Source organism: Salmo salar, chromosome 29, assembly GCF_965601325.2.
Source record: "Salmo salar chromosome 29, fSalSal1, whole genome shotgun sequence".
Taxonomy (NCBI): Eukaryota; Metazoa; Chordata; class Actinopteri; order Salmoniformes; family Salmonidae; genus Salmo; species Salmo salar.
The window spans coordinates 26,541,221-26,569,217 of record NC_138319.1 but is presented as its reverse complement, the minus strand read 5'-3'; the positions used below and the strand labels follow the sequence as shown (position 1 = coordinate 26,569,217).

At 44.8% G+C, this 27,997-nt stretch overlaps 1 protein-coding gene across 4 annotated transcripts; it reads right to left on the bottom strand.

The window, feature by feature from the left end:
* Nucleotides 1-134: 134 nt before the first annotated feature.
* On the bottom strand, nucleotides 135-26,641 carry LOC106590399 (myb-related protein A). 4 transcript variants are annotated; one of them, XM_014181377.3, is made up of 17 exons: nucleotides 26,190-26,641; nucleotides 21,700-21,777; nucleotides 20,822-20,921; nucleotides 20,387-20,458; nucleotides 16,388-16,480; nucleotides 12,740-12,960; nucleotides 11,615-11,813; nucleotides 11,444-11,518; nucleotides 10,939-11,049; nucleotides 9,833-10,174; nucleotides 4,415-4,783; nucleotides 4,140-4,279; nucleotides 3,894-4,008; nucleotides 3,557-3,670; nucleotides 3,356-3,460; nucleotides 2,792-2,983; nucleotides 135-2,463 (listed from the first exon to the last, which is right to left on the bottom strand). In XM_014181377.3, the coding sequence occupies exons 2-17, from the start codon at nucleotides 21,711-21,713 to the stop codon at nucleotides 2,332-2,334; spliced, it is 2,394 nt and encodes a 797-aa protein (XP_014036852.1). In that variant the 5' UTR covers nucleotides 21,714-21,777; nucleotides 26,190-26,641; the 3' UTR covers nucleotides 135-2,331. The 4 variants fall into 4 exon arrangements, with proteins under 4 accessions (XP_014036852.1, XP_014036853.1, XP_014036851.1 ...); XM_014181378.3 differs by lacking the exon at nucleotides 21,700-21,777 and having other exon boundaries at nucleotides 4,415-4,765; XM_014181376.3 differs by lacking the exon at nucleotides 21,700-21,777 and having other exon boundaries at nucleotides 26,190-26,640.
* Nucleotides 26,642-27,997: the final 1,356 nt, after the last annotated feature.

The window sequence follows — 27,997 nt, the reverse complement described above, 5'->3', positions numbered from 1 at the left end:
GGGAACAGGGATAGAAGAAGGTATCTGGATGACCAGGAGGTTTAACGTGAATAAGACTGCAGTGTTAAAGAAAGGTGCACCAAGATCATAACATCATATTGCTGTTACATAACACAATGACAAAGAACCACAAATGCAATGCAATAACATTTTATTATTATTCCATATTAGGTACATGGTTACAATGGCAGTTGGCAGGAATTCTATGGTACCTGGTTATGATTTCAGCAGAAAATACAGTAAACTTTGAAAATGACATAATGGAAGTGTTACGTCTGTGATTACTGTAGTTGTAGTAAAAACATGATCACTGAAAAGTTGTTCATGCATGATTATGACAACTGCTACTATAAATATACTTCAGTCCCTCATAACCTAGATGTCCAAGTGTTAACATACAAAACATAAAACATACTGAAGTCAAACCAACCAACAGAACAGAGAACAAACATATATTCATATTTACTGTAGCTGTTAGATGTCGGAAAATAAGAAAGTTCAGAAAGTGTGGTTCTGTGGAGTTCAGAGAGAGTGAACATACATGATCTTTCCACTTGATCTCTCCTGAGGAGATTCCCTTCTTATTCTCCAACACACTTAATGCTGGATAATCCCCATTATAATCTAGATTCTAAACAGTTGGAAGACTGTCGGAACAAATGACACCGACTATCACCACAGGGACCATTGATACTCCGCTGCATCCCTATTATTATAGCGGCAACCAATCAGAGCCATAGAAGACCGCAGTGTCACATAAAGACGTAAAAGCTTCATCTTTCATTGTATGTTGAATATCTTGTATTGTACATGTGATTATTACTTATAAACAGCTCTGTCTTTACATCTGTATGTCAGTGTTCAATAGTCACATGTAGTGAGACATTCATCCAATGGCACTGGATTTCTTTTTAAACGAAACAAACAAAACACACACAAACAAGAGCTACGTCATGAGCACAAACAAATGAACAAAACAACACTTAAACAATGAGAAAAGTGCAATTTGTCTATGATTATAGAGGTTGGAGACGGAATCCTGCTACTACCTATGGAGAATATAAAGAAACTCTGATTTCACTATACAATGGTTATTAACTAAATCTGATAGTTTAAAGAATGACTAAATGAAAGAGGTTAGTGGTAGTGCATGTTCGCTCGTTATGTCTAATTCGTAGAAATGAGTTGAAAGGTAGCCCAATCCTTTTTCTGATAGAAAGAAAATAGCATTATTTGATCATTTATTTTTCCATTTTTAGAAATAAATAAATGAGTAAACATTGAATAAATAGAACCTCAACTAAAATGCTTGCTTTAGCACACTGATGACATGAGCGCTATTTGTCCGTACCAAACATGACAACTGGATTCTGATCTAGGATCAGTGTAGTAGAACTGACCTTAGGTCAAAGGGTTTCAGAAGGGTTTTAGGCTGTCTGTCAGCAAAGGTATATTTCTCAATGGAAACTTAATGTGTTCAATTTACACTTATATTATTGTCTACGTTTTAGAGAACAGATAATAAATAAAATAAGATAAAAACAAACAAATGAAGAAAAAAGGTACCCTTCCATTTTGAGTTTCTTCACAGTTTCACGCTATGAAATACATTCAACAAAAGTCTCAATTTGAGACTGCTAAAGGGAAGTATGGCCTTGGAATGGAAACTTCATTGTACTATCCAGTTACCTCCTCAACACTGACCGTTTCTCAGCAGCCAACCCCTACTCAGTAGTGCAATACTGACAGCTCTCTCTCTCACCTCTGTTTCTCTCTCTCTCTCAAGACTTCATAACAACAGGTTTAGCAGTACAGGGTAGTTCTACAAACAAGCTGAATATACATATACATGTAATGTTACATCATAAAACCTATTTTTTCATTTTTGTTTAAACAATATATTAACAATATGAAACTCATAAGCAGTCACTGCTACAGTAGTAATACAAAAACTATTTCTACAGCTTGCTACTTACTGTATGTGCAGGTTGTTCAGTTTTAACACATTATAAACTAGTGCAGAAAATCGAGTATTTCTTATCTGTACAAACCTGTTACATGGCTAGGAGGTCAACGGCTGGTGTGTATTCAAAAGACAAACAAAGCAATTTATGACAACCAAGCAGTGTGACCTAGAAAAACGACAGTCTTACCTTTTCTGTAAATTATTCTGTGGTACACTTGAGTGTTCAGTTCCCGATCTTATCAATACACAAATGTCTAAATGATTTGAGTAGATCTACACCAGATTGTCTAAGTATGTTAAGAGTCGTTAGGAGGAGCGTGGAGCCCTAGCAACCTGGACAGGTGTAGTGTGTGGGGACGTAGGCCTCAGAGCACAAGCGCCCTCGAGGTGCAGCCGGTGGACGTGTAAGTGCTACTCAGGTACTGCCGGGCCTGCTCTGTCATAATGCGCTGGTCCTCCGTCTTTCCATAAACCACTGCTTCCCACTGGTTGTTGACCTGCAGGAGAAGAAGAGAAGGGAACGCATTAGTCTGTCCCCTTCTCAAAACCAAGACCTTGATGCTCAATAAAGAAATGCTCACTGAAAAGTTGGCAGGTTTCTTTGAAAAGGGACCAGCTGTACCTAACATACTGTCCACTTTGGAGGGACAACCTTTCCCCTCTCCCTATCATTATATATATATATCGCCTGAGGAGCAATAATGTGAAGTTAGTATGTATTTAAATGTTTTAGTTTACATACACCGGATAGGGGCAGTGAAATGTGTTGTTTTGTTTTTTAAAGGGGAGTTAAGAGTTTCACCAAGGAGAGATGTCTGTGTGTACCTGTCCAGGTGAATCGTGGAGGGACATTTTGACCGAGGGGGGGTTCTTCCTCTTGCGGGGGCTGGGAAGGTGGCGTCGGGGCCCACAGGACCCCTCCTTCCCAGACGAGGGGGGACAGGGGCACTCCTCTCTGTCTCTCTCCGGGACGGGGGTCATCAATAAGGAGCTGGTTAACAAACTCTCCTCTGGGACCTGGAGGGGGGCAAGGACGGGTAGACATTGATTAGTTGGTTGGTTGACTGATTAATCTGATTGATTAGTTGGTTGGTTGACTGATGAATTGATTGATTAGTTGGTTGGTTGACTGATGAATTGATTGATTAGTTGGTTGGTTGACTGATGAATTGATTGATTAGTTGGTTGGTTGACTGATTAATCTGATTGATTAGTTGGTTGGTTGACTGATGAATTGATTGATTAGTTGGTTGGTTGACTGATGAATTGATTGATTAGTTGGTTGGTTGACTGATGAATTGATTGATTAGTTGGTTGGTTGACTGATGAATTGATTGATTAGTTGGTTGGTTGACTGATTAATCTGATTGATTATATCCCAGAACCCACCAGTGCAATATTGAGCTGGTCCTGGTATAGCTGGACGTTGAGACAGTCTTTCCCCCAGGAGTCCAGCACCAGGGACTTACGCACCTTCCTGACTGGGCCATCCACCTGGGAGGATCAGGGACAAGGTTGTGGTTAGACTGGATACCAAGTCAAACAGAGGTCATGAACAGTTGAGTTGTACATGGTTATATGAACACCAACATCAAGTTTCCATGTCCTGAAGTCTGGTTGTGGTTCTCTGGTGAAGATGTCTGATCCTATCTCCTGCTTCAGCACCTCCCTGATATCTTCCTCCAGAAAGGCCAGGGGCTGGGGCTGAGATACACACACACACATACACACACACACACACACACACACACACACACACACACACACACACACACACACACACACACACACACACACACACACACACACACACACACACACACACACACACACACACACACATTAATAGGAGCACAGTAACAAAGTACACACACTCATAAGAACAGTGAATTATAAATACACACAGCTAGACCAACTTCCCACTTACCACCATCTTTAGCGGCCCGTGCATCTTCTCCTGGGCGGCCAGGGCGTTCTTAAATGGAGTAGGAGTTCTGGGAGTCGGAACCATGATGGTCTTATGAATCTTAGGGGTCCTGAAACTGTGTGAGACAAAGAGAAAAATTCTTACAACACCTGCCAAAATGATGAGATCAATACATCAAACACACACCCACGTAATATAGCCAATGAATCAAATGTGAAAATATAGTGGAACCTGTAACTCGCTTACCCCATATTCTCTTTCTGGTGTTTGGGCGTGGTCTCTTTCTGGAAGGGTGTGTTGAGGAGATACTTCTGGCCACAGACCGGGGTGGAGGTCAGAGCTGGGTTGTCCAGGCTCAGATGCTCTCCTCCTGATGTGTTGAAGAACTGGAGGACGACATGATCACAACAGTTAGAGACGGGAGATGGAGAAGAAAGGGGGACTATAAAGAGAAGCTATACTGCCAGAGCCAGATGCACCATCATGTCCTAGCTTGAGCACATTTCTAGCATCTGGCTTACCTGGGAGAGGGTGAAAGGCAGTGCTTTCGTGGGGGTGTTCTTGGGCGAGTTGATGCTGGGTGACTCTAAGAAGGACGCGTGGCTCCTATCAGGGGACTGGTCCCCCCTCTCTGTCCTCTTCCTCCTCCCCAGGGACGGCAGGCCTGATCTGGGCACGTTGTTCGGGGTGTGGACTTTCAGCTGACCCATGGGGGCACAGTGCTTTGTTGAGATGTCGTTGGAGGGGTCAATGGTATACTTCATCCTCTCTGTGGTCCTCCCCTGGGGTACGTAGCTCCCCTGTATTTGTTTCGGGGGGGTCGTCGCCTCAGACATGTCGAAGCTGGCCGCCTCGCTCCACGCCATAGGGTCCTGTAGAGCCAGACACATCTAAAATGGATTTTCAATACATTCATGCTCTGGGTCTGGTATATATAAACACACACAGCCATATACTGTACACACACATCTACACCGGGCCCTGCTCCACAAGGGGGAAAAAAGAGGGCTTAGCCCCGTCAGTTGAAACTTGTGCCATCTCAGTTTTAGTTTTATGTCTCTATATAAAAATGATTGATTGACAGGTTGGTGAAAAATCTGTATCTCCGCTGCGCTGTGTCAGCACAATGGACAGAGCGCTGCAGTGTGTGTAGGGGGGCTATGGAAAGCCACTGCGGCGGTTAGGTTTGACTCCTTCAGGTTACCGTTGAAGCTGCTTCCCTCAACTCTGCCTCACGCCCCACCACTACAGAGTTTAGTTAGCTTCTTAGCTAGCTGTAAAAACCGTTAGTGTTATTAGCCTTAGCCTATTTAGCTAGCTCGAACCAGCTAGTCTGCCACTGCCACAAAGGATATCAGAAATTGGCTTCGCCAAAGTACCCAGACAAAGCTAAAGAAGAAGGAGAACAATGAGCAGCAGCATCAAACCACGAGGCCGCCGCCAAGGCCAGCAGCGATGATGCTGCCGAGTGCAAAGCCTACCCAGCCTTCTACAAGTGCCGCCAGGATAATGGCTCCACAGCCCCCTCCACCTCCAACTGTTCCTGATGATCTTGGAACAGAGGAGCCAGTCCAGGTTAGCCTAGAATCCTACCCTAGCCGCAGGTTTTCTGGCCAAAAACATTAATTTAATAGCATAGGAAGAGTGGCTGGAATACTAGTTTTCTGCAGAATTCAAAATAATTCCAATGCAAGAACCCAAATGACGCCCCTGGGTATAGCTACATATCAGTGTGTTTCCTCAAAGAGATAGATAGGATACATTCTATTATGGTTTTCATGGTAGCCTATTGGTTTTCATGGTAGCCTATTGGTTTTCATGGTAGCCTATTGGTTGTCTTGGCAGCCTATTGGTTTTCTTGGCAGCCTATTGGTTTTCTTGGCAGCCTATTGGTTTTCTTGGCAGCCTATTGGTTTTCATGGCAGCCTATTGGTTTTCTTGGCAGCCTATTGGTTTTCTTGGCAGCCTATTGGTTTTCTTGGTAGCCTATTGGTTTTCTTGGCAGCCTATTGGTTGTCTTGGTAGCCTATTGGTTGTCTTGGTAGCCTATTGGTTTTCTTGGCAGCCTATTGGTTGTCTTGGAAGCCTATTGGTTTTTGTGGTTGTAAAAGGAACTGTACTGTATTGGAAGCATGTTTATGGTAGGCTGGCATTGCTTACGTGGGTGGAATTTGATCCACAGAAGTGTATTGTGCCATATCACAACGTGTTATGTTAGGTGGCATGGCGAGAATCTGTCTCCGCACCATTCGCTCTCACCACTGGTGTCCCCCAGGGCTCTGTTCTAGGCCCTCTCCTATTCTCGCTATACACCAAGTCACTTGGCTCTGTCATATCCTCACATGGTCTCTCATATCATTGCTATGCAGACGACACACAATTAATCTTCTCCTTTCCCCCTTCTGATAACCAGGCGGCGAATCGCATCTCTGCATGTCTGTCAGACATATCAGTGTGGATGACGGATCACCACCTCAAGCTGAACCTCGGCAAGACGGAGCTGCTCTTCCTCCCGGGGAAGGACTGCCCGTTCCATGATCTCGCCATCACGGTTGACAACTCCCTTGTGTCCTCCTCCCAGAGTGCTAAGAACCTTGGCGTGATCCTGGACAACACCCTGTCGTTCTCCACTAACATCAAGGCGGTGACCCGATCCTGTAGGTTCATGCTCTACAACATTCGCAGAGTACGACCCTGCCTCACACAGGGTGTAATCCAGGCACTTGTCATCTCCCGTCTGGATTACTGCAACTCGCTGTTGGCTGGGCTCCCTGCCTGTGCCATTAAACCCCTACAACTCATCCAGAACGCCGCAGCCCGTCTGGTGTTCAACCTTCCCAAGTTCTCTCACGTCACCCCGCTCCTCCGCTCTCTCCACTGGCTTCCTGTTGAAGCTCGCATCTGCTACAAGACCATGGTGCTTGCCTACGGAGCTGTGAGGGGAACGGCACCTCCATACCTTCAGGCTCTGATCAGGCCCTACACCCAAACAAGGGCACTGCGTTCATCCACCTCTGGCCTGCTGGCCCCCCTACCTCTGAGGAAGCACAGTTCCCGCTCAGCCCAGTCAAAACTGTTTGCTGCTCTGGCACCCCAATGGTGGAACAAGCTCCCTCACGACGCCAGGACAGCGGAATCAATCACCACCTTCCGGAGACACCTGAAACCCCACCTCTTTAAGGAATACCTAGGATAGGATAAAGTAATCCTTCTAACCCCCCCCCCCCCCCTTAAAAGATTTAGATGCACTATTGTAAAGTGGTTGTTCCACTGGATATCATAAGGTGAATGCACCAATTTGTAAGTCGCTCTGGATAAGAGCGTCTGCTAAATGACTTAAATGTAAATGTAATGTAAATGTGTTGCTGAACTCATGAGCGCCATGATTTTCCATGTTTGAAGTGGGCCTATTGGTTCATTTATTTGGCGAGACAGCTGTGCATGGCTGCATCTCACTGTAGGAGGCCGGAGGCTGTGTTTTGGAGCTCCATTTGCCTTTACTGTGCTTGTTTACGGTTAAGGTTTACTGTTTGTTTACATATATTTTATATATGAATGCTTCCGCTCAGTGTTTGAGATCAATTGACACCCTTTACCATGGAGCGTTAAGATTTATTTTAAACTACAAAACCCTTACGCACCACTGCACTTTATATACCAGGGTTATACCAGGGCTGGCTGGCCTTCTCTAGTCACTCGTAGGCTTTTATTTACAAAGCCATTTTTATTCCTCAGAAATGTGGTGGGTACTCTCTTCGTTCGCAAGACTTTATCCTGCTAAACTGTTCCAAATGTCAGAACTGAATTTGGTAAAAGGGCTTTTATGTACTCTGCTCCATCGTCTTGAACGCCTTACAAAATACTTTTCAACTGGAAGAACTTGTCCCGATTGGTGTTTTAAAATCACTGATGAATGATTTTGAGGCTGATTCCCTGACCTGTCAATGTTTTTAATTTGCTGTTGTATGATTTCGTGATACTCCTGTGATTTCTATGGTTTTTACTAGATGACCTGTAGTTTTCATGTTGTCTGTCTGTAATTGTGTAATGACTTGGTGCTGCCTATCAGGGCCAGCACGCTCTTGAAAAAGAGATTCCAAATCTCAATGAGCCCTTCCTGGTTAAATAAAGGTAAAAAATAAAGGTAAAAAAAGTCCAAATGTAACTAGCCTAAATATAGATTGTGTCATGCTTTTATCCATCTGATATTTTGTTGACTAGGCTGACTACTTGTTATCGCTGTTCTGTTCTGTTCACATTCATTAGTTCTCATTTGCAGTTTGTGTCCATACTCTAAGCCAAACTGCTATTCAGTATTTCTGTTTTTCATTCATGAAAAACTAGGCTACTCCTTTCAGCATTTAGTTTGCATTATTTTGGTAAGACAGCTGTGTGTACGGCTGCATTCACATAGTGTGTAATAGGTGAGTTACCTTATCTATCTTGTAGCCTATATTCATTACCAAAACGGAGCTGTCCATTGTGCTGATACAGCGCAGCGGAGGTACAGATTTTGCACTAACCTGTCACTCAATCATTTTTATAGACATAAAACTATTTTGGGCCAACCTGTCACTTCAAAAGCACCCAATCAAGGGTCTCGTATTTCGGCATTTGAACTTTGTTTATTGTGATATAAGCAGAATTCAACATAATTCCAATGCAAGAACCCACCAAAATTGTGTCCCCTCACCGATTTCAAATGCCCCCCTAGTCACCTTATCCTGCCTCTGGGTCTGATCTACACCCCTAGTCACCTTATCCTGGCTCTGGGTCTGATCTGCCCCCCTAGTCACCTTATCCTGCCTCTGGGTCTGATCTGCCCCCCTAGTCACCTTATCCTGGCTCTGGGTCTGATCTACACCCCTAGTCACCTTATCCTGGCTCTGGGTCTGATCTGCCCCCCCTAGTCACCTTATCCTGGCTCCGGGTCTGATCTGCCCCCCTAGTCACCTTATCCTGGCTCCGGGTCTGATCTGCCACCCTAGTCACCTTATCCTGGCTCTGGGTCTGATCTGCCCCCCTAGTCACCTTATCCTGGCTCTGATCTGCCCCCCCTAGTCACCTTATCCTGGCTCCGGGTCTGATCTGCCCCCCTAGTCACCTTATCCTGGCTCTGATCTACACCCCTAGTCACGTTATCCTGGCTCTGGGTCTGATCTGCCCCCCCTAGTCACCTTATCCTGGCTCCGGGTCTGATCTGCCCCCCTAGTCACCTTATCCTGGCTCCGGGTCTGATCTGCCACCCTAGTCACCTTATCCTGGCTCTGGGTCTGATCTGCCCCCCTAGTCACCTTATCCTGGCTCCGGGTCTGATCTGCCACCCTAGTCACCTTATCCTGGCTCTGATCTGCCCCCCTAGTCACCTTATCCTGGCTCTGGGTCTGATCTGCACCCCTAGTCACCTTATCCTGGCTCTGGGTCTGATCTGCCCCCCTAGTCACCTTATCCTGGCTCTGGGTCTGATCTGCCCCCCTAGTCACCTTATCCTGGCTCTGGGTCTGATCTACCCCCCTAGTCACCTTATCCTTGCTCTGGGTCTGATCTGCCCCCCTAGTCACCTTATCCTGGCTCTGATCTGCCCCCCTAGTCACCTTATCCTGGCTCTGGGTCTGATCTGCCCCCCTAGTCACCTTATCCTGCCTCTGGGTCTGATCTGCCCCCCTAGTCACCTTAACCTTATCCTGGCTCTGGGTCTGATCTGCCCCCCTAGTCACCTTATTCTGGCTCTGATCTGCCCCCCCTAGTCACCTTATCCTGGCTCTGATCTGCCCCCCCTAGTCACCTTATCCTGGCTCTGGGTCTGATCTACCCCCCTAGTCACCTTATCCTGGCTCTGGGTCTGATCTGCCCCCTTAGTCACCTTATCCTGGCTCTGGGTCTGATCTACCCCCATAGTCACCTCATCCTGGCTCCGGGTCTGATCTACACACACTCACCGAGTCGATGAGCTCCATGGTCTCTGCAAACTCGGGGATGGTCTGCAGGGTGGAGAGCACAGAACTAGCCTCCACAGCCAGGAACTTACTGGGGGAGACATGGTGCTGGACCTGGTGCTGGCCCTCCTCTGCCCCCCTCCAGCCCCCCTCAGCCAGCTCCACTGGTGGCCCTTGGCCCTCCTCTGCCAGCCTCCAGCCCCCCTCAGCCTGCTCCACTGGTGGCACTTGGCCCTCCTCTGCCCCCCTCCAGCCCCCCTCAGCCTGATCCTCCAGACTGCTGCTGCTGGTGGTCATGGTGTCATCTGACACACTGTCTGCCCAGCTGGAGTAACGCTCCACACTCTGAGAGAGAAGAGACTGGGGTTAGGGTGCTGCTGATGGTGGGGTTGGACACCAACCAGGTCAGTAAGGCTGACTGGGTTCGGAAAACTCCCAATGAATGAAGTTATGACGTTTCAAGGAAGTTCAATAATGTTTAGACGACAAGGCAATGTAACGAAATTCCTATCCAAAAGTCTCCCAACACTCAAACTTGTTCCCTCAGTCTAAAACATAATTGAACCTCATTGAGAAGTCAGTGGTAGGCATGTGTTGTAACACACCAAGATATTCTATCATTTCACATCTGAACCACTGACATCATCATAATAGTTTGTTCTGCAACGCAGGTTAAAATGAGATAAATGGATGGAGTGAATAGATGAATGAAGAAAGGCAACGAGGGGGGGATTCTGCTATGGAAGCCACAGTGGTGTGGTGAAAGAAGGGAAAAGGTTTCAAAAAGAAGAAGAACAAGGGGGAAACACATGTTTGGTTCCAAACCGCTGGCTGAAGTGACACCGTGCACTACTGCTGTGAGGAGCAGATAGGAGGCTGGAGGGAAGGAGACTGGAGGGAGTGAGAGGAGGTTAATGGTGGCGGCCGCATGGCGAGATGGCAGGAAGCACTGAAAATGGGGACGGGAGGGGTAGAGCTACGAAGCGAAACGGGAGTGTGGGGAGAGGGGTGAGATGGGTAGGCTACTATGACATCACTACAGCATAACTACAAGCTCAAGTGGACTAGGCTACATCATCACACACATACACACTGAGAGTGTGTCTTACACATGGGCCTCGGCACTGGGCCTGTCTCCGGACCTCGGTCTCTGCTGACATAAGCAGCAGCTCAAGCTCCTTAATTCTCTGCTCTTTGTCTGGATCGTCATGGCAGGACGGCTGGAATAAACACACACGGGAAGGAGAGGAGGAGTGGACGGAGGGAGTGAAGAAAAGGTAGGCAGGGAAAGAAGGAAGGAGAGAACAAATTTACTCACAAATTACTCACATCAGACTCAGGCTTACTCTGATTAACACCAAACCACACATTTGTTAAAGACACAGAGAAGAAACAGGAATTCAGGCAGGTCATTTAGTTGTTTGATTCAGAGAGTGATTAATACAAAGTAGACTGAAGTTAGTACGGTGGAAAGGTATAAAAAAGGGATGGTAAAGTGGACAGGATTGGAAGACACTTCTACTGATTTAGCTCCATGCTTCAGTCCAAACCTTGAGCTTTTGAGTCAAACAACATATCGGACTCTTGGCCAACTGTAAAGGACAGGTCACTCACCGATAAGTAGCTGGAGGAGTCTGGGAGGCTGTCCATCAGCTGGCCACAGTGAGAGCTATAGAGGTAACCCCCAAGCTACAACACACAGGAACATTAAACATTGATCCTTTCAATATGCCAATAAACCTTGTTTGAATGAAACGGAACAGAAGTGTCTGAGAGTCCTCTCACCTGAGTTGGTCCAGCCATGCCCAGAGGGCTGTGCCCACCGTGGGGGGTGTCTGGTTGGGGGGCACAGGGTCTGTGGTGGCGTCGCTTCAACCCCCCGTGCTCTGAGCTGAATCCCCTGCAGCCCTCCTGGAGGTACCCCTCGTGCTCCACCTTCCTCCTCATGGTGGAGTTCCAGTGATTCTTGATGGAGTTGTCCGTCCTATAAGGGAGGTTGTTAAAATACTTTAGATCTGTCCAAAAACCTAACAAAACCTACGCTTTTGCCCTCAGCCTTACACCTTTGGTAATGGGACAGATACTACTATACTGTAGGTGTAGGAAATATGAAGGAAAGCTGACCAGGAGAAGAAGGGAAGCCACGTTTACTCTATTGAGATGTAACCACCCACGTTTACTCTATTGAGATGTAACCACCCACGTTTACTCTACTGAGATGCAACCACCCACTTTTACTCTATTGAGATATAACCACCCACGTTTACTCTATTGAGATGTAACCACCCACGTTTACTCTACTGAGATGCAACCACCCACGTTTACTCTATTGAGATGCAACCACCCACTTTTACTCTATTGAGATGTAACCACCCACTTTTACTCTATTGAGATGCAACCACCCACTTTTACTCTACTGAGATGCAACCACCCACGTTTACTCTACTGAGATGCAACCACCCATTTTTACTCTATTGAGATGTAACCACCCACGTTTACTCTATTGAGATGCAACCACCCACTTTTACTCTATTGAGATGCAACCACCCACTTTTACTCTATTGAGATGCAACCACCCACTTTTACTCTACTGAGATGTAACCACCCACTTTTACTCTATTGAGATGCAACCACCCACTTTTACTCTACTGAGATGTAACCACCCACTTTTACTCTATTGAGATGCAACCACCCACTTTTACTCTATTGAGATGCAACCACCCACTTATACTCTATTGAGATGCAACCACCCACTTTTACTCTATTGAGATGCAATCACCCACTTTTACTCTATTGAGATGCAACCACCCACTTTTACTCTATTGAGATGTAACCACCCACTTTTACTCTATTGAGATGTAACCACCCACTAACTCAGGCAAAGAGATGTACGGTATCTCATTCCGTTACCTTCCAGGCAGCAGCTTAGAGATCTCGGCCCAGCGGTTGCCCAGGCGTTTGTGGGCCTGGTAGATGATGCTGTCCTCTTCCTGGGTCCAAGAGGACTTCTTCACCTCAGGGTTCAGATGGTTGTGCCAGCGCTCACGGCACTGCTTCCCGATCCGCCCCTGCAGGTGCTTAGCAATCACCGACCAGCGCTTGGGGCCATATTTATGAACCAGGTCAATCACCTATACACACAGGAGCAAAGACAGGGACTTCTTAAAATGCAATCCTCTGGACTTAAAAAAATTTGCATACTGCAGGGGTAGGTACTAGATTCAGCCACGGGACGACTTTTGTTGGAGTGGATGGTCGGGGTGTCCGAAACATAATTCGAATAATTTGTACACTGCAAATTGACCACAACTAAGCCCAAAAAGTGATTTTATTCGAAAATAACAATAATTTCATACCTTAATAACTTTGAGACATGATCACGTCTCTTTTTTTATTTGTGGGAATACTTGGGAACATACAGGGAGGTGTGGGGGAATCACGCCGCCTGTTCTCGACCCCTGGCATACTGTATAGTATCTATTACTGGAGGGAATCACGCCGCCTGTTCCCGACCCCTGGCATACTGTATAGTATCTATTACTGGAGGGAATCACGCCGCCTGTTCCCGACCCCTGGCATACTGTATAGTATCTATTACTGGAGGGAATCACGCCGCCTGTTCCCGACCCCTGGCATACCGTATAGTATCTATTACTGGAGGGAATCACGCCGCCTGTTCCCGACCCCTGGCATACCGTATAGTATCTATTACTGGAGGGAATCACGCCGCCTGTTCCCGACCCCTGGCATACTGTATAGTATCTATTACTGGAGGGAATCACGCCGCCTGTTCTCGACCCCTGGCATACTGTATACTATCTATTACTGGAGGGAATCACGCCGCCTGTTCCCGACCCCTGGCATACCGTATAGTATCTATTACTGGAGGGAATCACGCCGCCTGTTCCCGACCCCTGGCATACCGTATAGTATCTATTACTGGAGGGAATCACGCCGCCTGTTCCCGACCCCTGGCATACCGTATAGTATCTATTACTGGAGGGAATCACGCCGCCTGTTCCCGACCCCTGGCATACCGTATAGTATCTATTACTGGAGGGAATCACGCCGCCTGTTCCCGACCCCTGGCATACCGTATAGTATCTATTACTGGAGGGAATCACGCCGCCTGTTCCCGACCCCTGGCATACCGTATAGTATCTATTACTGGAGGGAATCACGCCGCCTGTTCCCGACCCCTGGCATACCGTATAGTATCTATTACTGGAGGGAATCACGCCGCCTGTTCCCGACCCCTGGCATACCGTATAGTATCTATTACTGGAGGGAATCACGCCGCCTGTTCCCGACCCCTGGCATACCGTATAGTATCTATTACTGGAGGGATATATGCCATTACCGCACCAGGGGCGGAAATCCCGGGGGGACGGGTACACACGACCCCCCCATCCTGGGAAAAATATGATTTGTCCCCCCCAATATATCACTGAAACATAACTATGTAATTTAAATAATATTAATAATACGCAATGAAAGCAATTGTGCTGATTATAGACACTTAATAGCGCGTTTTTAAGTTTCAAAAGATTGCGACCCCCCCGCCCTTTGCCTCACAATGGTTTGATCCACTGCCAGTTCCTTAGCATGCTACGTAACTGCCGTGAGGTTCATCCAGTCAATCGCGCACACACACACTAGCTGAATATGCAGAGCTAGCGCGCAAATATTAACTATTAAGCTAGCTAGTACCTATTCCATTTATGTGGCGTCGTCAAAGATGGAATCAGCATGCAGATGATGTAAGTTAGTGCTTCAAAGTCCCTGTGATAAGGTTAGCGATAAACTGAAGTCCAAACTGAACAGAACTACACTCTCTTCTACCATTGTCTTAAATATATTTAATGGTCTCGTTGCAAAAGCTAAATTGTCGCAAGGGAACTTTTATTTATTTATTTTATTTCACCTTTATTTAACCCGGGTAGCAAAGATTATAGCAAACACCACTGAAACTGAATTGGTGCTCGCTAGCTTTGCAAATTCAGCTATTGTTGGAAGCCAGCCAATATGAAACAAACTATTAAAATTACAAAAGTTTGCAGCATATGTTGTGTAAATGGTGAACTCATACAGCTGTCAACTCTTGTCATTTTAATCCGTTTCACATTTGCTAGCTACCTTTTAGATCGAAGCCCATATAGAATGATTGAAGATGATAGAAGCCCATCTCCTACTGTAAATAACCTACACACTGTGTGTGTGTGTAGCCAGCCAGCCAGGTAGAAAAATGGCAGAAAAATAAAAGAGTATTTTTCAATACACCAAAACGCATAGTAAGAACCCTAGTAGCCTAATATCTCAAAGACTAGTTGATAAAATGTTCATAAGAAAGAAATGAAATTCTAATGGAAATGTTTCACAATGATGTCATTAGGCAGAGCAGGCAACAGATGGCACACAGACAGCAGAGTTGGGGACAGATATGCAGGGACAGACTGGCAGAGACAGGGAGTCTCAGGTAAGTTTGTTGAGTCTTTGTTTGGCAACATTATGAAAGGTTCTCAATTTTTTTGACTTGTAAAATAGGAACATAATTGGAAAATGCCATGGATACCCCCACTCTCAACTTAAACTGGTGACTGAACTAAGATTTGTTAAAGGCAATGGTATTGCTGTTGTGATTAGTTGTGTAGTTTTGGGTACCGGTAGTTAGGAGTACGGCAAACACCTTATTTCTTTGGTTCCTCAATTTACATTTACCATATTACAATGTAGGCTATGTGTTACAACACTACTTTTGGTGTCCCCCTCAGGAATTGCTCTTGAGAAAATTTCATGTAATTGTCCCCTCCAAAGTGGATATCAGATTTTCGCCCCTGTACCGCACAAACAGAGGTCCCACATCATCATTGGCAACACTAGAGAATGTCAAGAATGCAGCTGAAGAAGTAAAACTAGTTGCCACAACACTTCTGTCATGGAGCCAAACATGTTTTGTCATCTCTTAGCAGGCCCACACTACCCAGTGCTATTATCTTCCTGAATATCTTACTTCTAGCATGTCACTAAGGGCAAGCCAGAACAATACTATCACTGACGTGTTGTGATGTGAGGCCTAGATGTTGGAGGAACAAAATGTCAATCTTGACATTCCAGTAGGCGAGGCATCATGTAGTTCTATTTAAGGAATGTATTGTTCACCTTCCAACTATGAGAGATATGACCCTAAAGCCTGGCTGAGGAGGGGCTCAGGACCAGGGAAACTTGGAGAGCTTTGGCTGTTTTAAAGCATGAGGTAGTGGGTCGTATGCACAGCCAATGAAAACTACTGCAGGGTCTATGGGCTTCAAACAGGGATAGAGAGTGGGAGAGGAACGTGTGTACTGTATGTTCCTTTCAATGTTTCAGATTACCAAAAAAAAGGTCTGTGATGTTCATCCTGCAGCTTGTTTGTATTGTGCTATCAACGAGCCGCTCCAATAAAATTCAGAACAATACATGTTCTCTCTAGCTCTTTTATCTACTTCTTTTTCCATCCCTCCCATCTTCCCCACCCCCACCCCCCCATCCCAGGTTGGAGTAACTCCCATCTCCACTTACCTTCTGATCCTCCTCTTTTGTCCAGGGTCCTTTCACCAGTTCTGGGTTGAGCACCTTCTGCCAGCGGTGCTGACACTGGCCATCTGTCCTCCCCTGTGACAGACACAATGCAGAGCACAACACCTCATTAACACACAAACCCACCTGCAGCTGTCCCCCCTGAGTTATCATATTCACATACACACACTTGCTAATAACCCCACCTCACACAACACCTGTGAGTACCACTAATAACCCCACCTCACACAACACCTGTGAGTACCACTAATAACCCCACCTCACACAACACCTGTGAGTACCACTAATAACCCCACCTCACACAACACATGTGAGTACCACTAATAACCCCACCTCACACAACACCTGTGAGTACTACAAATAACCCCACCACACACAACACCTGTGAGTACCACTAATAACCCCACCTCACACAACACCTGTGAGTACCACTAATAACCCCACCTCACACAACACCTGTGAGTACCACTAATAACCCCACCTCACACAACACCTGTGAGTACCACTAATAACCCCACCTCACACAACACCTGTGAGTACCACTAATAACCCCACCTCACACAACACCTGTGAGTACCACTAATAACCCCACCTCACACAACACCTGTGAGTACTACAAATAACCCCACCTCACACAACACCTGTGAGTACCACTAATAACCCCACCTCACACAACACCTGTGAGTACCACTAATAACCCCACCTCACACAACACCTGTGAGTACCACTAATAACCCCACCTCACACAACACCTGTGAGTACCACTAATAACCCCACCTCACACAACACCTGTGAGTACTACAAATAACCCCACCTCACACAACACCTGTGAGTACCACTAATAACCCCACCTCACACAACACCTGTGAGTACCACTAATAACCCCACCTCAAACAACACCTGTGAGTACTACAAATAACCCCACCTCACACAACACCTGTGAGTACCACTAATAACCCCACCTCACACAACACCTGTGAGTACCACTAATAACCCCACCTCACACAACTCCTGTGGGTACCACTAATAACCCCACCTCACACAACACCTGTGAGTACCACTAATAACCCCACCTCACACAACACCTGTGAGTACCACTAATAACCCCACCTCACACAACACATGTGAGTACTACAAATAACCCCACCTCACACAACACCTGTGAGTACCACTAATAACCCCACCTCACACAACACCTGTGAGTACCACTAATAACCCCACCTCACACAACACCTGTGAGTACCACTAATAACCCCACCTCACACAACACCTGTGAGTACCACTAATAACCCCACCTCACACAACACCTGTGAGTACCACTAATAACCCCACCTCACAACACCTGTGAGTACTACAAATAACCCCACCTCACACAACACCTGTGAGTACCACTAATAACCCCACCTCACACAACACATGTGAGTACTACAAATAACCCCACCTCACACAACACCTGTGAGTGTCACTTGTCATATCACTTTTCTTATCCAGATAATAAAATAAAATGTTATTCATCACAAGCTTCATAAACAACAGGTTTGGACTAACAGTGAAATGCTTAATTGCGGGCCCCTCCCAACAATGCAGAGAGAAAGAAAATAGAGAAAATAATAGAAAAGTAAAATAAGTAATAATAAAAGTAATAATAGATACATAATGAGTAATGATAACTTGGCTATATACAAGAGGTACCAGTACTGAGTCAATGTGCAGGGGTACGAGGTAATTGAGGTAGAGATGTACATATACTAGGAATAAAGTGACAGATAGTTAAACAGTAGCAGCAGCATATGTGATGAGTCAAAAACGTTTGCGCAAAAGTTCCATGCAGATAGTTAAATAGTTAACCAGATAGCTACCCGGACTAACTATTTAGCAGTCTTTGCATCGGTACCGCTTGCTGTGCGGTAGCAGAGAGAACAGTCTATGACTTGGGTGCTTGGAGTCTTTGACAATTTTTAGGGCCTTCCTCTGACACTGCCTGGTAGAGGTTCTGGATGGCAGGGAGCTCAGCCCAAGTGATGTACTGGGCCGTACGCACTACCCTCTGTAGCGCCTTGTGATCAGAAGACAGCAAGTTGCCATAGCAAGCGGTGATGCAGCCAGTCAAGATGCTCTCAATGATGCAGCTGTAGAACATTTCGAGGATCTGAGGGCCCATGCCAAATCTTTTTAGCCTCCTGAGAGGAAAGAGGCGTTGTCGTGTCTTCTTCACGACTGTGTTGGTGTGTTTGGACCATGATAGGTCCTTAGTTATGTGGACCTGGTCCACTACAGCCCCGTCGATGTGAATGCGGGCGTGCTGGGCCCTCCGTTTCCTGTAGTCCACGATCAGTTCCTTTGTCTTGCTGACTTTGAGGGAGATGTTGTTGTCCTGGCACCACACTGCCAGATCTCTGATCTCCCTGTAGGCTGTCTCATCGTCGTCAGTGATCAGGCCCACCACCGTAGTTTTGTCAGCAAACTTATGATGGTGTTGGAGTTGTGCGCAGCCACACAGTCGTGGGTGAACAGGGAGTACAGGAGGGGACTAAGCATGTACCCCAAGGGGCCCCCGTGGTAAGGGTCAGCGTGGAGGATGTGTTGTTGCCTACCCTCAACACTTGGCGGCGGCACATCCGGAAGTCCAGGATCCAGTTGCAGAGGGAGGCGTTCAGTCCCAGGGTCCTTAGCTTAGTGATCAGCTTGGAGGGCACTATGGTGTTGAACGCTGAGCTGCAGACAATGAAGAGCATTCTCACATAGGTGTTCCTTTTGTCCAAGTGGGAAAGGGTAGTGTGGAGTGAAATAGATATTGCGTCATCCAGGGTGTCAGGGATGATGGTTTTGATGTGAGCCATGACCAGCCTTTCAAAGCATTTCATGGCTACAGATGTGAGTGCTAAGGGGCAACAGTCATTTAGACAGGGACTATGGTGGTCTGCTTGAAACATGTAGGTATTACAGACTGGATCAGGGAGAGGTTGAAAATGTCAGTGAAGACACTTGCCAGCTGGTCCAAACATGCTCTGAGTACGCGTCCTGGTAATCCATCTTGCCCTGCGTGCTTGTGAATGTTAACCTGTTTAAAGGTCTTACTCACATCAGCTACGAAGAGCATGATCACACAGCCGTCCGGAACAGCTGGTGCTCTCATGCATGTTTCAGTGCTTCATGCCTTGAAGAGAGCATAAAAGGCATTTTGCTCGTCAGGTAGGCTTATGTCACTGGGCAGCTTGCGGCTGAGTTTCCCTTTGTTATCCATGATAGTTTGCAAGCCCTGCCACATCCGACGAGTGTCAGAGCTGGTGTAGTAGGATTCGATCTTAGTCCTGTATTGACGCTCTGCCTGTTTGATGGTTCATCGGAGGCCGTGGCGGGATTTCTTATAAATGGCTGGGTTAGTGCCCCGCTCCTTCAAAGCGGCAGCTATAGCCTTTAGCTCAGTGCGGATGTTGCCTGTAATCCATGGCTTCTGGTTGGGATATGTGCGTACGGTCACTGTAGGGTCGACGTCGTTGATGCACTTATTAATGAAACCGGTGACTGTTGTGGTAAACTCCTCAATGCCACCGGATGAATCCCAGAAAATATTCCAATCTGTGATAGCGAAACAGTCCTGCAGCTTAACACCCGATTCATCGGACCACTTCAGTATTGAGCGGGTCACAGGTACTTACTGATTGAGGAGTTTTTGCTTGTAAGCAGGAATCAGGAGGCTAGAGTTATGGTCAGATTTGCCAAATGGAGGGCGAGAGAGAGCTATGTGTGTGGAGTAAAGGTCAATTTTTTTTCACCTCTAGTTGCACAGGTGATGTTGGTAGAAATAAGGTAAAATGGATTACAGTTTTCCTGCATTTTCCCCCATCACTATTACATATAATCAATATATAGACTTGATTTTTGTTAGTGTGTTACTGTGCTTATTACAGAAAGCTTTGTATTTTAACACCATGTTCTAACAGTGTGTAATGATTAAGGGGAAAAAAATGTTTTACTTACTGGGAAATTATTAGCTATTAATTTCCAGGAGTCTGCTCCATGCTGCTCCACTAACTTCTTCAGCCTCTCGTCCTGCAGCGAGAAGAGGGGGGGGGGGGGGGGGGGGGGGCAGAGAGAGACAGTGAGGAGCCAACCTTCCTGAGACACTCCCTTCATCCTCAGTGCTTCCATAAGGTAAACGCCCTTTACACTTTTTTTAGCAGGGGACACAATAGAGCTTCCTACATATCGTGCAATAGAATAGCAGCAGATTGCTGCAGACAATACATTAAGAAACAAACAGACTGTTGGACCACAGCACACTTTCATGCACATGCTATTCTCAATCCATTTGAACACTAAAACAATGTAAGACAGGTACAATAAATAATGGTGCAACAGTGAGCGCAATAAACTAACTAGCACACTCATATGCCTCTTATAGAATTAGCCTACCTCATCACGAGACCATTTGACTTTGCACAGTATTTTCTTGTCTTTGCTCTTGTCCTTACTCTCAGGATCTGTGGAGTGTAGCTCTTCATCCTCAGACTCACTGAAAAAGGAGAGATGGAGAGGTAGAGGAAAGAGAGCGATACTCTTATTTATTACTCTTTTCACATTTCATTATAGTAAATCACTAATCAACACAGCCACTTAAGTAAAACAAGAGCATTAACATAATCGTGACACAATATTACAGGGTGGACGCAGAACTAGTGATATCAATAAAACATAAAAAGGCACAAGCAGGAACAATACATCATTCATGCCACAACTAAGTCACATACAGCGCCAACCCACTGATAGCCAATTACAAATAACCGTCCAATTTCAAACTGAATCAGAAGTCAATGGATCGAGCAGGCATAGTCATTCATGGTGAAGCAGGACTGGCAGTAGTCTCAGTCTCAGTACGTGGCGTGCAGAGACGGAAACAGGGTTGAGACTCATATTAAACAGAACATTCCTGACCATAATTAGAGTAGCCTAGCCGTCCCTTGTTCCCTGCTAGATCAGGCATTATGATGCCAACCCTGACTGTGGCAGACTGCCTCTATACCTAGGTGGTAAAAGGGTCAAAGCTAGTCTTATTGGGTGTAGTGAAACAACTGTTGCCTTTTTTGGGGCAAATCCACCTTTACACAACTGTCCCTTTTTGCCTCGAATGTTGATTTTAGGAGAATAGGGCCAACTTAAACACCTATAACTCACAATCTATTAGCTTTAATCAAGACTTGTTACTTCTCAGACAGCAAAAAGCTCTAATACCGGACACAGCTTTCCCTTCTCCAATGTGAAACTCTGCCACCAGAGAAAGTAGTTGTGCACACTTAGCTCTGTCCATAGAAATGTCTTGTTGCTGGGCAACACTTCCTTCATGGCGTCACGTTGTGCCAGGGGTAGAACATCTAATAAACAGACAGGGAGGAGGGTTGAGGACAGTGGTTACCCAGAGTAATCACAGAGCAAACCTAACCTGTAAGTTCACACTGACACTGTTCCAACGGCTGAGATACAGCAGAACCAGAGCTACGTAATAAAGCTACACCACAACTGGCAACAGAGATATACTGAGCTATTGGTCTCATTGCATTCCAGATATTGTCAGATAAGAGTCTGAAGTTAGATAGTATCACAGCACAGTAACATAATATGGGCCTACATGCAATTGACTGATTCCAAGGCCAGCCACAGCCCCATACAATCCCAGAGACTGAAGGACAGGGGCTGCATTCAGAAGAGCACAACATGGTAGGAACGTTCAGATATACAGTACCAGTCAAAAGTTTGGACACACCCACTCATTCAAGGGTTTTTCTTTATTTTTTACTATTTTCTACATGGTAGAATAATAGTAAAGACATCAAAACTATGAAATAACACATATGGAATCATGTAGTAACCAAAAGTGTTAAACAAATCAAACGATATTTTATATTTGAGATTCATCAAAGTAGCCACCCTTTGCCTTGATGACAGCTTTGCACACTCTTTGCATTCTCTCAACAAGCTTCACCTGGAATGTTTTTGCAACAGTCTTGAAGGAGCCCTAGAGGGGTGTTGGGTCATTGTCCTGTTGAAAAACAAATGATAGTCCCACTAAATGCAAACCAGATGGGATGGAATATCACTGCAGAATGCTGTGGTAGCCATGCTGGTTAAGTGTGCCTTGAATTCTAAATAAATCACTGACAGTGTCACCAGCAAAGCACCCCCACACCATCACACCTCCTCCTCCATAATTCACGGTGGGAACCACACATGCGGTTCTCACAAAGACACAACGGTTGGAACCAAAAAATCTCAAATTTGGACTCATCAGATCAAAGGACAGATTTACACCGGTCTAATATCCATTGCTCGTGTTTCTTGGCCTAAGCAAGTCTGTTCTTCTTATTGATGTCCTTTAGTAGTGGTTTCTTTGCAGCAATTCGACCATGAAGGCCTGATTCACGCAGTCTCCTTTGAACAGTTGATGTTGAGATGTGTTTGTTACTTGAACTCTGTGAAGCAGTTATTTGGGCTGCAATTTCTGAGGCTGGTAACTCTAATGAACGTATCCTCTGCAGCAGAGGTAACTCTGGGTCTTCCTTTCCTGTGGCGGTCCTCATAAGAGCCAGTTTCATCATAGCGCTTGAAGGTTTTTGCAACTACACTTGAAGAAACTTTCAAAGTTCTTGAAATGTTCCGCATTGACTGACCTTCATGTCTTAAAGTAATGATGGGACTGTTGTTTTTCTTTGCTTATTTGAGATGTTCTTGCCATAAAATGGACTTGGGCTATCTTCTGTATACCCCCTTACCTTGTCACAACACAATTGACTGGCTCAAGTGCATTAAGAAGGAAAGAAATTCCACAAATTAACTTTAAATGTGACACACCTGTTAATTGAAATGCATTCCAGGTGACTACCTCATGAAGCTTGTTGAGAGAATGCCAAGAGTGTACAAAGCTGTCATCAAGGCAAAGGGTGGCTACTTTGAAGAATCTTAAATATAAAATATATTTTGATTTGTTTAACACTTTTTTTGGTTACTACATGATTCCATATGTGTTATTTCATAGTTTTGATGTCTTCACTATTATTCTACAATGTAGAAAATAGTAAAAATAAAGAAAAACCCTTGAGTGGGTGTGTCCAAACTTTTGACTGGTACTGTAAATATATTTTGTAGGATTAACATGCCTCTCGTACATGTAAAATAAGGAATTTCATCTCTGTTCATTGCATTTCTTTACAACATTCAGCCTGATGCCATCCTCCTGGTTTGGATGAAATGTTGGGTGGATTTACAACAGTCTTTCTCCCCTCTCTAAAGAAGGTCAAAGTATGAAGTTCCTAAATATGGCTCTGTTGTTTTAGTCTCTGAAATACACACTCACATGCGCCACCAGCACAGCACATGCGCACACACACACAGACACATTCAAACACTAACACGTACACATACTGTACACATTTGAACACACACACTGTGGTGAGGAAAACAAGGCCTCCCAAAGGTTTCCAGTACTGGCCTGTGATGAAAGGGCTTCTTCAGTGGTGACTGGGACATGCCAATTGAATTTCAGCATAATTCCCTCACTACAGGAAAGAGAGAGGTGGAAGTGGGTCTGGGCCCAGGGTGTGTGCTCCCACATAAACAGGCTCTTTGTCGTATCTAGGTGTGTGGCATAAAGGTGTGTGTGTGAGTGTGTGAGTGAGTGAGTGAGTGAGTGAGTGAGTGAGTGAGTGAGTGAGTGAGTGAGTGAGTGAGTGAGTGAGTGAGTGAGTGAGTGAGTGAGTGAGTGAGTGAGTGAGTGAGTGAGTGAGTGAGTGAGTGAGTGTGGGGTGCGGGCTGCAAGGAGGCAGGCCCGGGGTGTGGCTAAACTAATAGGTCAGACCTAACGGTCCAGGCTGAATTAAACAGGAGTTTCAAAATCGACTCAGGGGGATTGGTATGATTTCTTATATAAGAACTTGGCCAAGGTGCCTGAGCCAGTACTGTTTCGAGTCTTACATTCTCTCAAACAACTTCTTCATAGACTACTAAAGTAATCTTAATCTATGTGTAATACCTACGTAATTTGTGTACAATGTTGGCGAAGGCACAAAAATATATTTTCTAAATCAAATGTGTCATATTCTTCATATGCTTTTTCAATGGCTCGTTTATTATGTGAATAAAATATAAAACTGAAATATTGGCCTCTGTAGATTGTGTTCCCACAGGTTTCTTCAATTCAAACTTGAACTTCCATGTGAAATGTAAAGCAGAGGGCGAGGTAGAGAGGACCGTCCTCCACCACCCAGGCCCTCCCCTATCACCCCCAGATGGGGCACACCGAGGGGGTAGGGTCTAGGGGGGGTAGAGGGTGGAGGGATACACACACGCCACTGAGTTGTTCGCTCAGACGGAAATTACGTCATTGTCATGTTTGTGTGTTTAAGGGCAGTTAGCAGGCTCCAATCAGCCTATAAATCAATAGTTAATTCAGCCATTCACAGGCTCAAACTCACAAATACTAATAACACACAGCTGCATCATTCTAGCCTTACCTCAGAGGGAAAATATCTCCTTAAATGAATACATTAGTGCTCTGACTCTGCTATATCCATTAGTATTCATATATATAATTAACAAACAAAATCTGATTTGTGAAAATAATAGATGTCTTTTAGATGCCTAGCCTACAGTAGTAACATTCTCTGTTTACCATTTTATGGGACTCTCTGTTATAGGGGATTTTCCAAACATGTACCCACATGATGTGGTAGAATGGTGCACAAAACAATCTCAATCCTATGTTGGACTATGTTTTTTTCTAAATCAATACATCTATTTTATTTCCCTTGAAGAATAATGTTCATACTGAAACAACAGAGGGCTGGGCCATCTAATACATTTTTTCTGTAGCCTGAGATGAAAATAACAAGTGCTCTATCTGTTCAATAGTCTTACTCGTGCTACGTCTCACGGTAATGGCTAGAAGGGATCCAACTTTTGTCAAATTAACGTCACATTTGACTTTTCGTAGCTGGTTAGGAGAATTTACGCAGCAATGCAGCAGGTTAGGAGAATAAACGTATCCGGTTAGGATAATTAGGTTAAGGTTAGGAAAAGAGCTAGGGTTAGCTAAAATGCCCCAAAAATGTAACTTTTGACGTTAATTTGACAAAAGTTGAATCTCTTCTAGCCAAGACCACATCTCACAGACTGTCAGCCATATTTTCTGTTCGAGGAAAGATGGCAATGAATGGGTGTTGAATTGAGCAACAAAATACAATACAGACCAAAGCAGTTACATAACCCACCGAACAACTCAAATCAACGTTTTCTATTTGTTTTATCAAAGTTATCATGACCAAAAGGAACATAGCCTAGTCTACTACAAAATAAGCAACTCAAACAGCTGTGCTGGTTCACAAACTTGCGACATGCTTTGGTTATTCACTGAAAAGTGCCACATACACTCTTATGGCTGTTCTATAACCATACATTTTGCACAAACATCCAGCCAAATAAAGTATTAATGGAATTGATTCAACTATTTTAATTAACCTTTAGAATCCTAACTAGGCTGTAATTTGCTGTAGGCTACTGTATTTCAACATCTAACTAACACGTTGTGACCGTGAGCAGGTGCTCGTGATGTGTCAACGATCAACGTGACATCTGGCTCAATATAATGCCATGCCTGAGCAATGGGTTTCACTATGAATTGCATCTTTACTGTAGCTATTTTGTTGCAACATTTTTGTATCATATCTGAAACCATTCAAATGTAGCTAGTACGCAGCCAAATGAACTGCAGATTTAGAAGCAATGTGTCACCTACCTGCGCGACTTTATGTTGGCCATAATGACAGCTGATCAAAGCTTTTCAAATAAGAAATCCTCTATTTGTAGTTGGTCTAAAATCCATATAAAAGCGAATTAGATGATCTCTATGGACAGTTATCTATACAATCCGATGTCTGTCATCTTCCAGTTTATTTTCAGACAGTAGCCTAAAATACAGTGCCACACTTTCGCTGGTTAGCTAGCGGTGCACTTTCATGTCAAACTCGTTCTTGTTGTAAGAAATGTGTGCAATCGTAAATAAAAACGCATCTCCTTATATTTTGCATGTCACCGCGATGCATGCAATGTCAATATCCGATCGAATAGGATGTGAACATATATAGCTAGCTAACCTGCCTTGTAGGCTACACACTGTTCTCCCTCCCACTGTACTTCTATTTTGTTATTTTCGCATTCAGATTTTTGTCGATCCCGCCGAATCTCGCGCCCAGCCTCCTTCTAGAAGGGTGTTTGAATCTGCGCAGGCGGCCTCGCACCTGATTGGTTAGAATCAGGGGAGCGCTCCAAAAGAGCCTGTCGCTTTGAGCGCAAATGAACATTGTGACAATTAATACGAAAGTATTGTGGCGATAAAGACCTATATTATTTTATATTTTTTTTATCTGTCTATTCTACAATCATCATACAAACCTGTTGTAAAAATCTAGACGATTATGAAGGTAAAGACAAGTATTTATAACATTTTTTTTACAATAACAAAAATATTCAAGTTATGTTCAATGCAGAACAAAACAGTAGGCCTACTGTAGTAATAATTAACAGAGGCTGGCAGACAGTGTGCCCTTCTGCATGCATAACAGTCGTGGAATGACAGCTCTATTTCAAATGGTGTCCTGCTGCCCCCTTGTGTACAAATACTTTGTGACATACATTACATGATCTGAACAACTGTAGGCCTACATGTACTGTATTGTGGATCTACACTACCGTTCAAATGTTTGGGGTCACTTGGAAATGTCCTTGTTTTTTAAAGAAAATAAAATCACATTTATCAAAAATACAGTGTAGACCTTGTTAATGTTGTAAATGACTATTGTAGCTGGAAACGGCAGATTTGTTTTAATGGAACATCTACAAAGGCAAACAGAGGCCCATTATCAGCAACCATCACTCCTGTGTTCCGATGGCACATTGTGTTAGCTAATCCAAGTTTACCATTTTAAAAGGCTAATTGATCATTAGAAAACCCTTTTGCAATTATGTTAGCACAGCTGAAAACTGTTGTGCTGATTAAAGTAGCAATAAAACTGGCCTTCTTTAGACTAGTTGAGTATCTGGAGCATCAGCATTTGTGGGTTCGATTGCAGGCTCAAAATGACCAGAAACAAAGACCTTTCTTCTGAAACTCGTCAGTCTATTCTTGTTCTGAGAAATGAAGGCTATACCATGTGAGAAATTGTCAAGAAACTGAAGATCTCGTACAACGATGTGTACTACTCCCTTCACAGAACAGCGCAAACTGTCTCTAACCAGAATAGAAAGAGGAGTGGGAGGCCCCGATGCACAACTGAGCAAGAGGAGAAGTACATTAGAGTTGTCCTCTAAGCTGCCAGTTGAGGACTTGTGAGGCATCTGTTTCTCAAACTAGACACTCTAATGTACTTGTCCTCTTGCTCAGTAGTGCACCGGGGCCTCCCACTCCTCTTTCTATTCTGGTTAGAGACAGTTTGCGCTGTTCTGTGAAGGGAGTAGTACACAGCGTTGTATGAGATCTTCAGTTTCTTCGCAATTTATCGCATGGTATAGCCTTTATTTCTGAGAACAAGAATAAACTGACGAGTT

Coding starts and splice junctions, on each gene's coding strand:
- LOC106590399 (XM_014181376.3), bottom strand. CDS start 26,212: ATGGCCAACATAAAGTCGCGCAG. Junction 10,175..10,938: donor CCCAGTGCCGAGGCCCATGT/GTAAGACACACT, acceptor CTTCTCTCTCAG/AGTGTGGAGCGTTACTCCAG. Junction 3,671..3,893: donor ACGGGCCGCTAAAGATGGTG/GTAAGTGGGAAG, acceptor TGTGTATCTCAG/CCCCAGCCCCTGGCCTTTCT.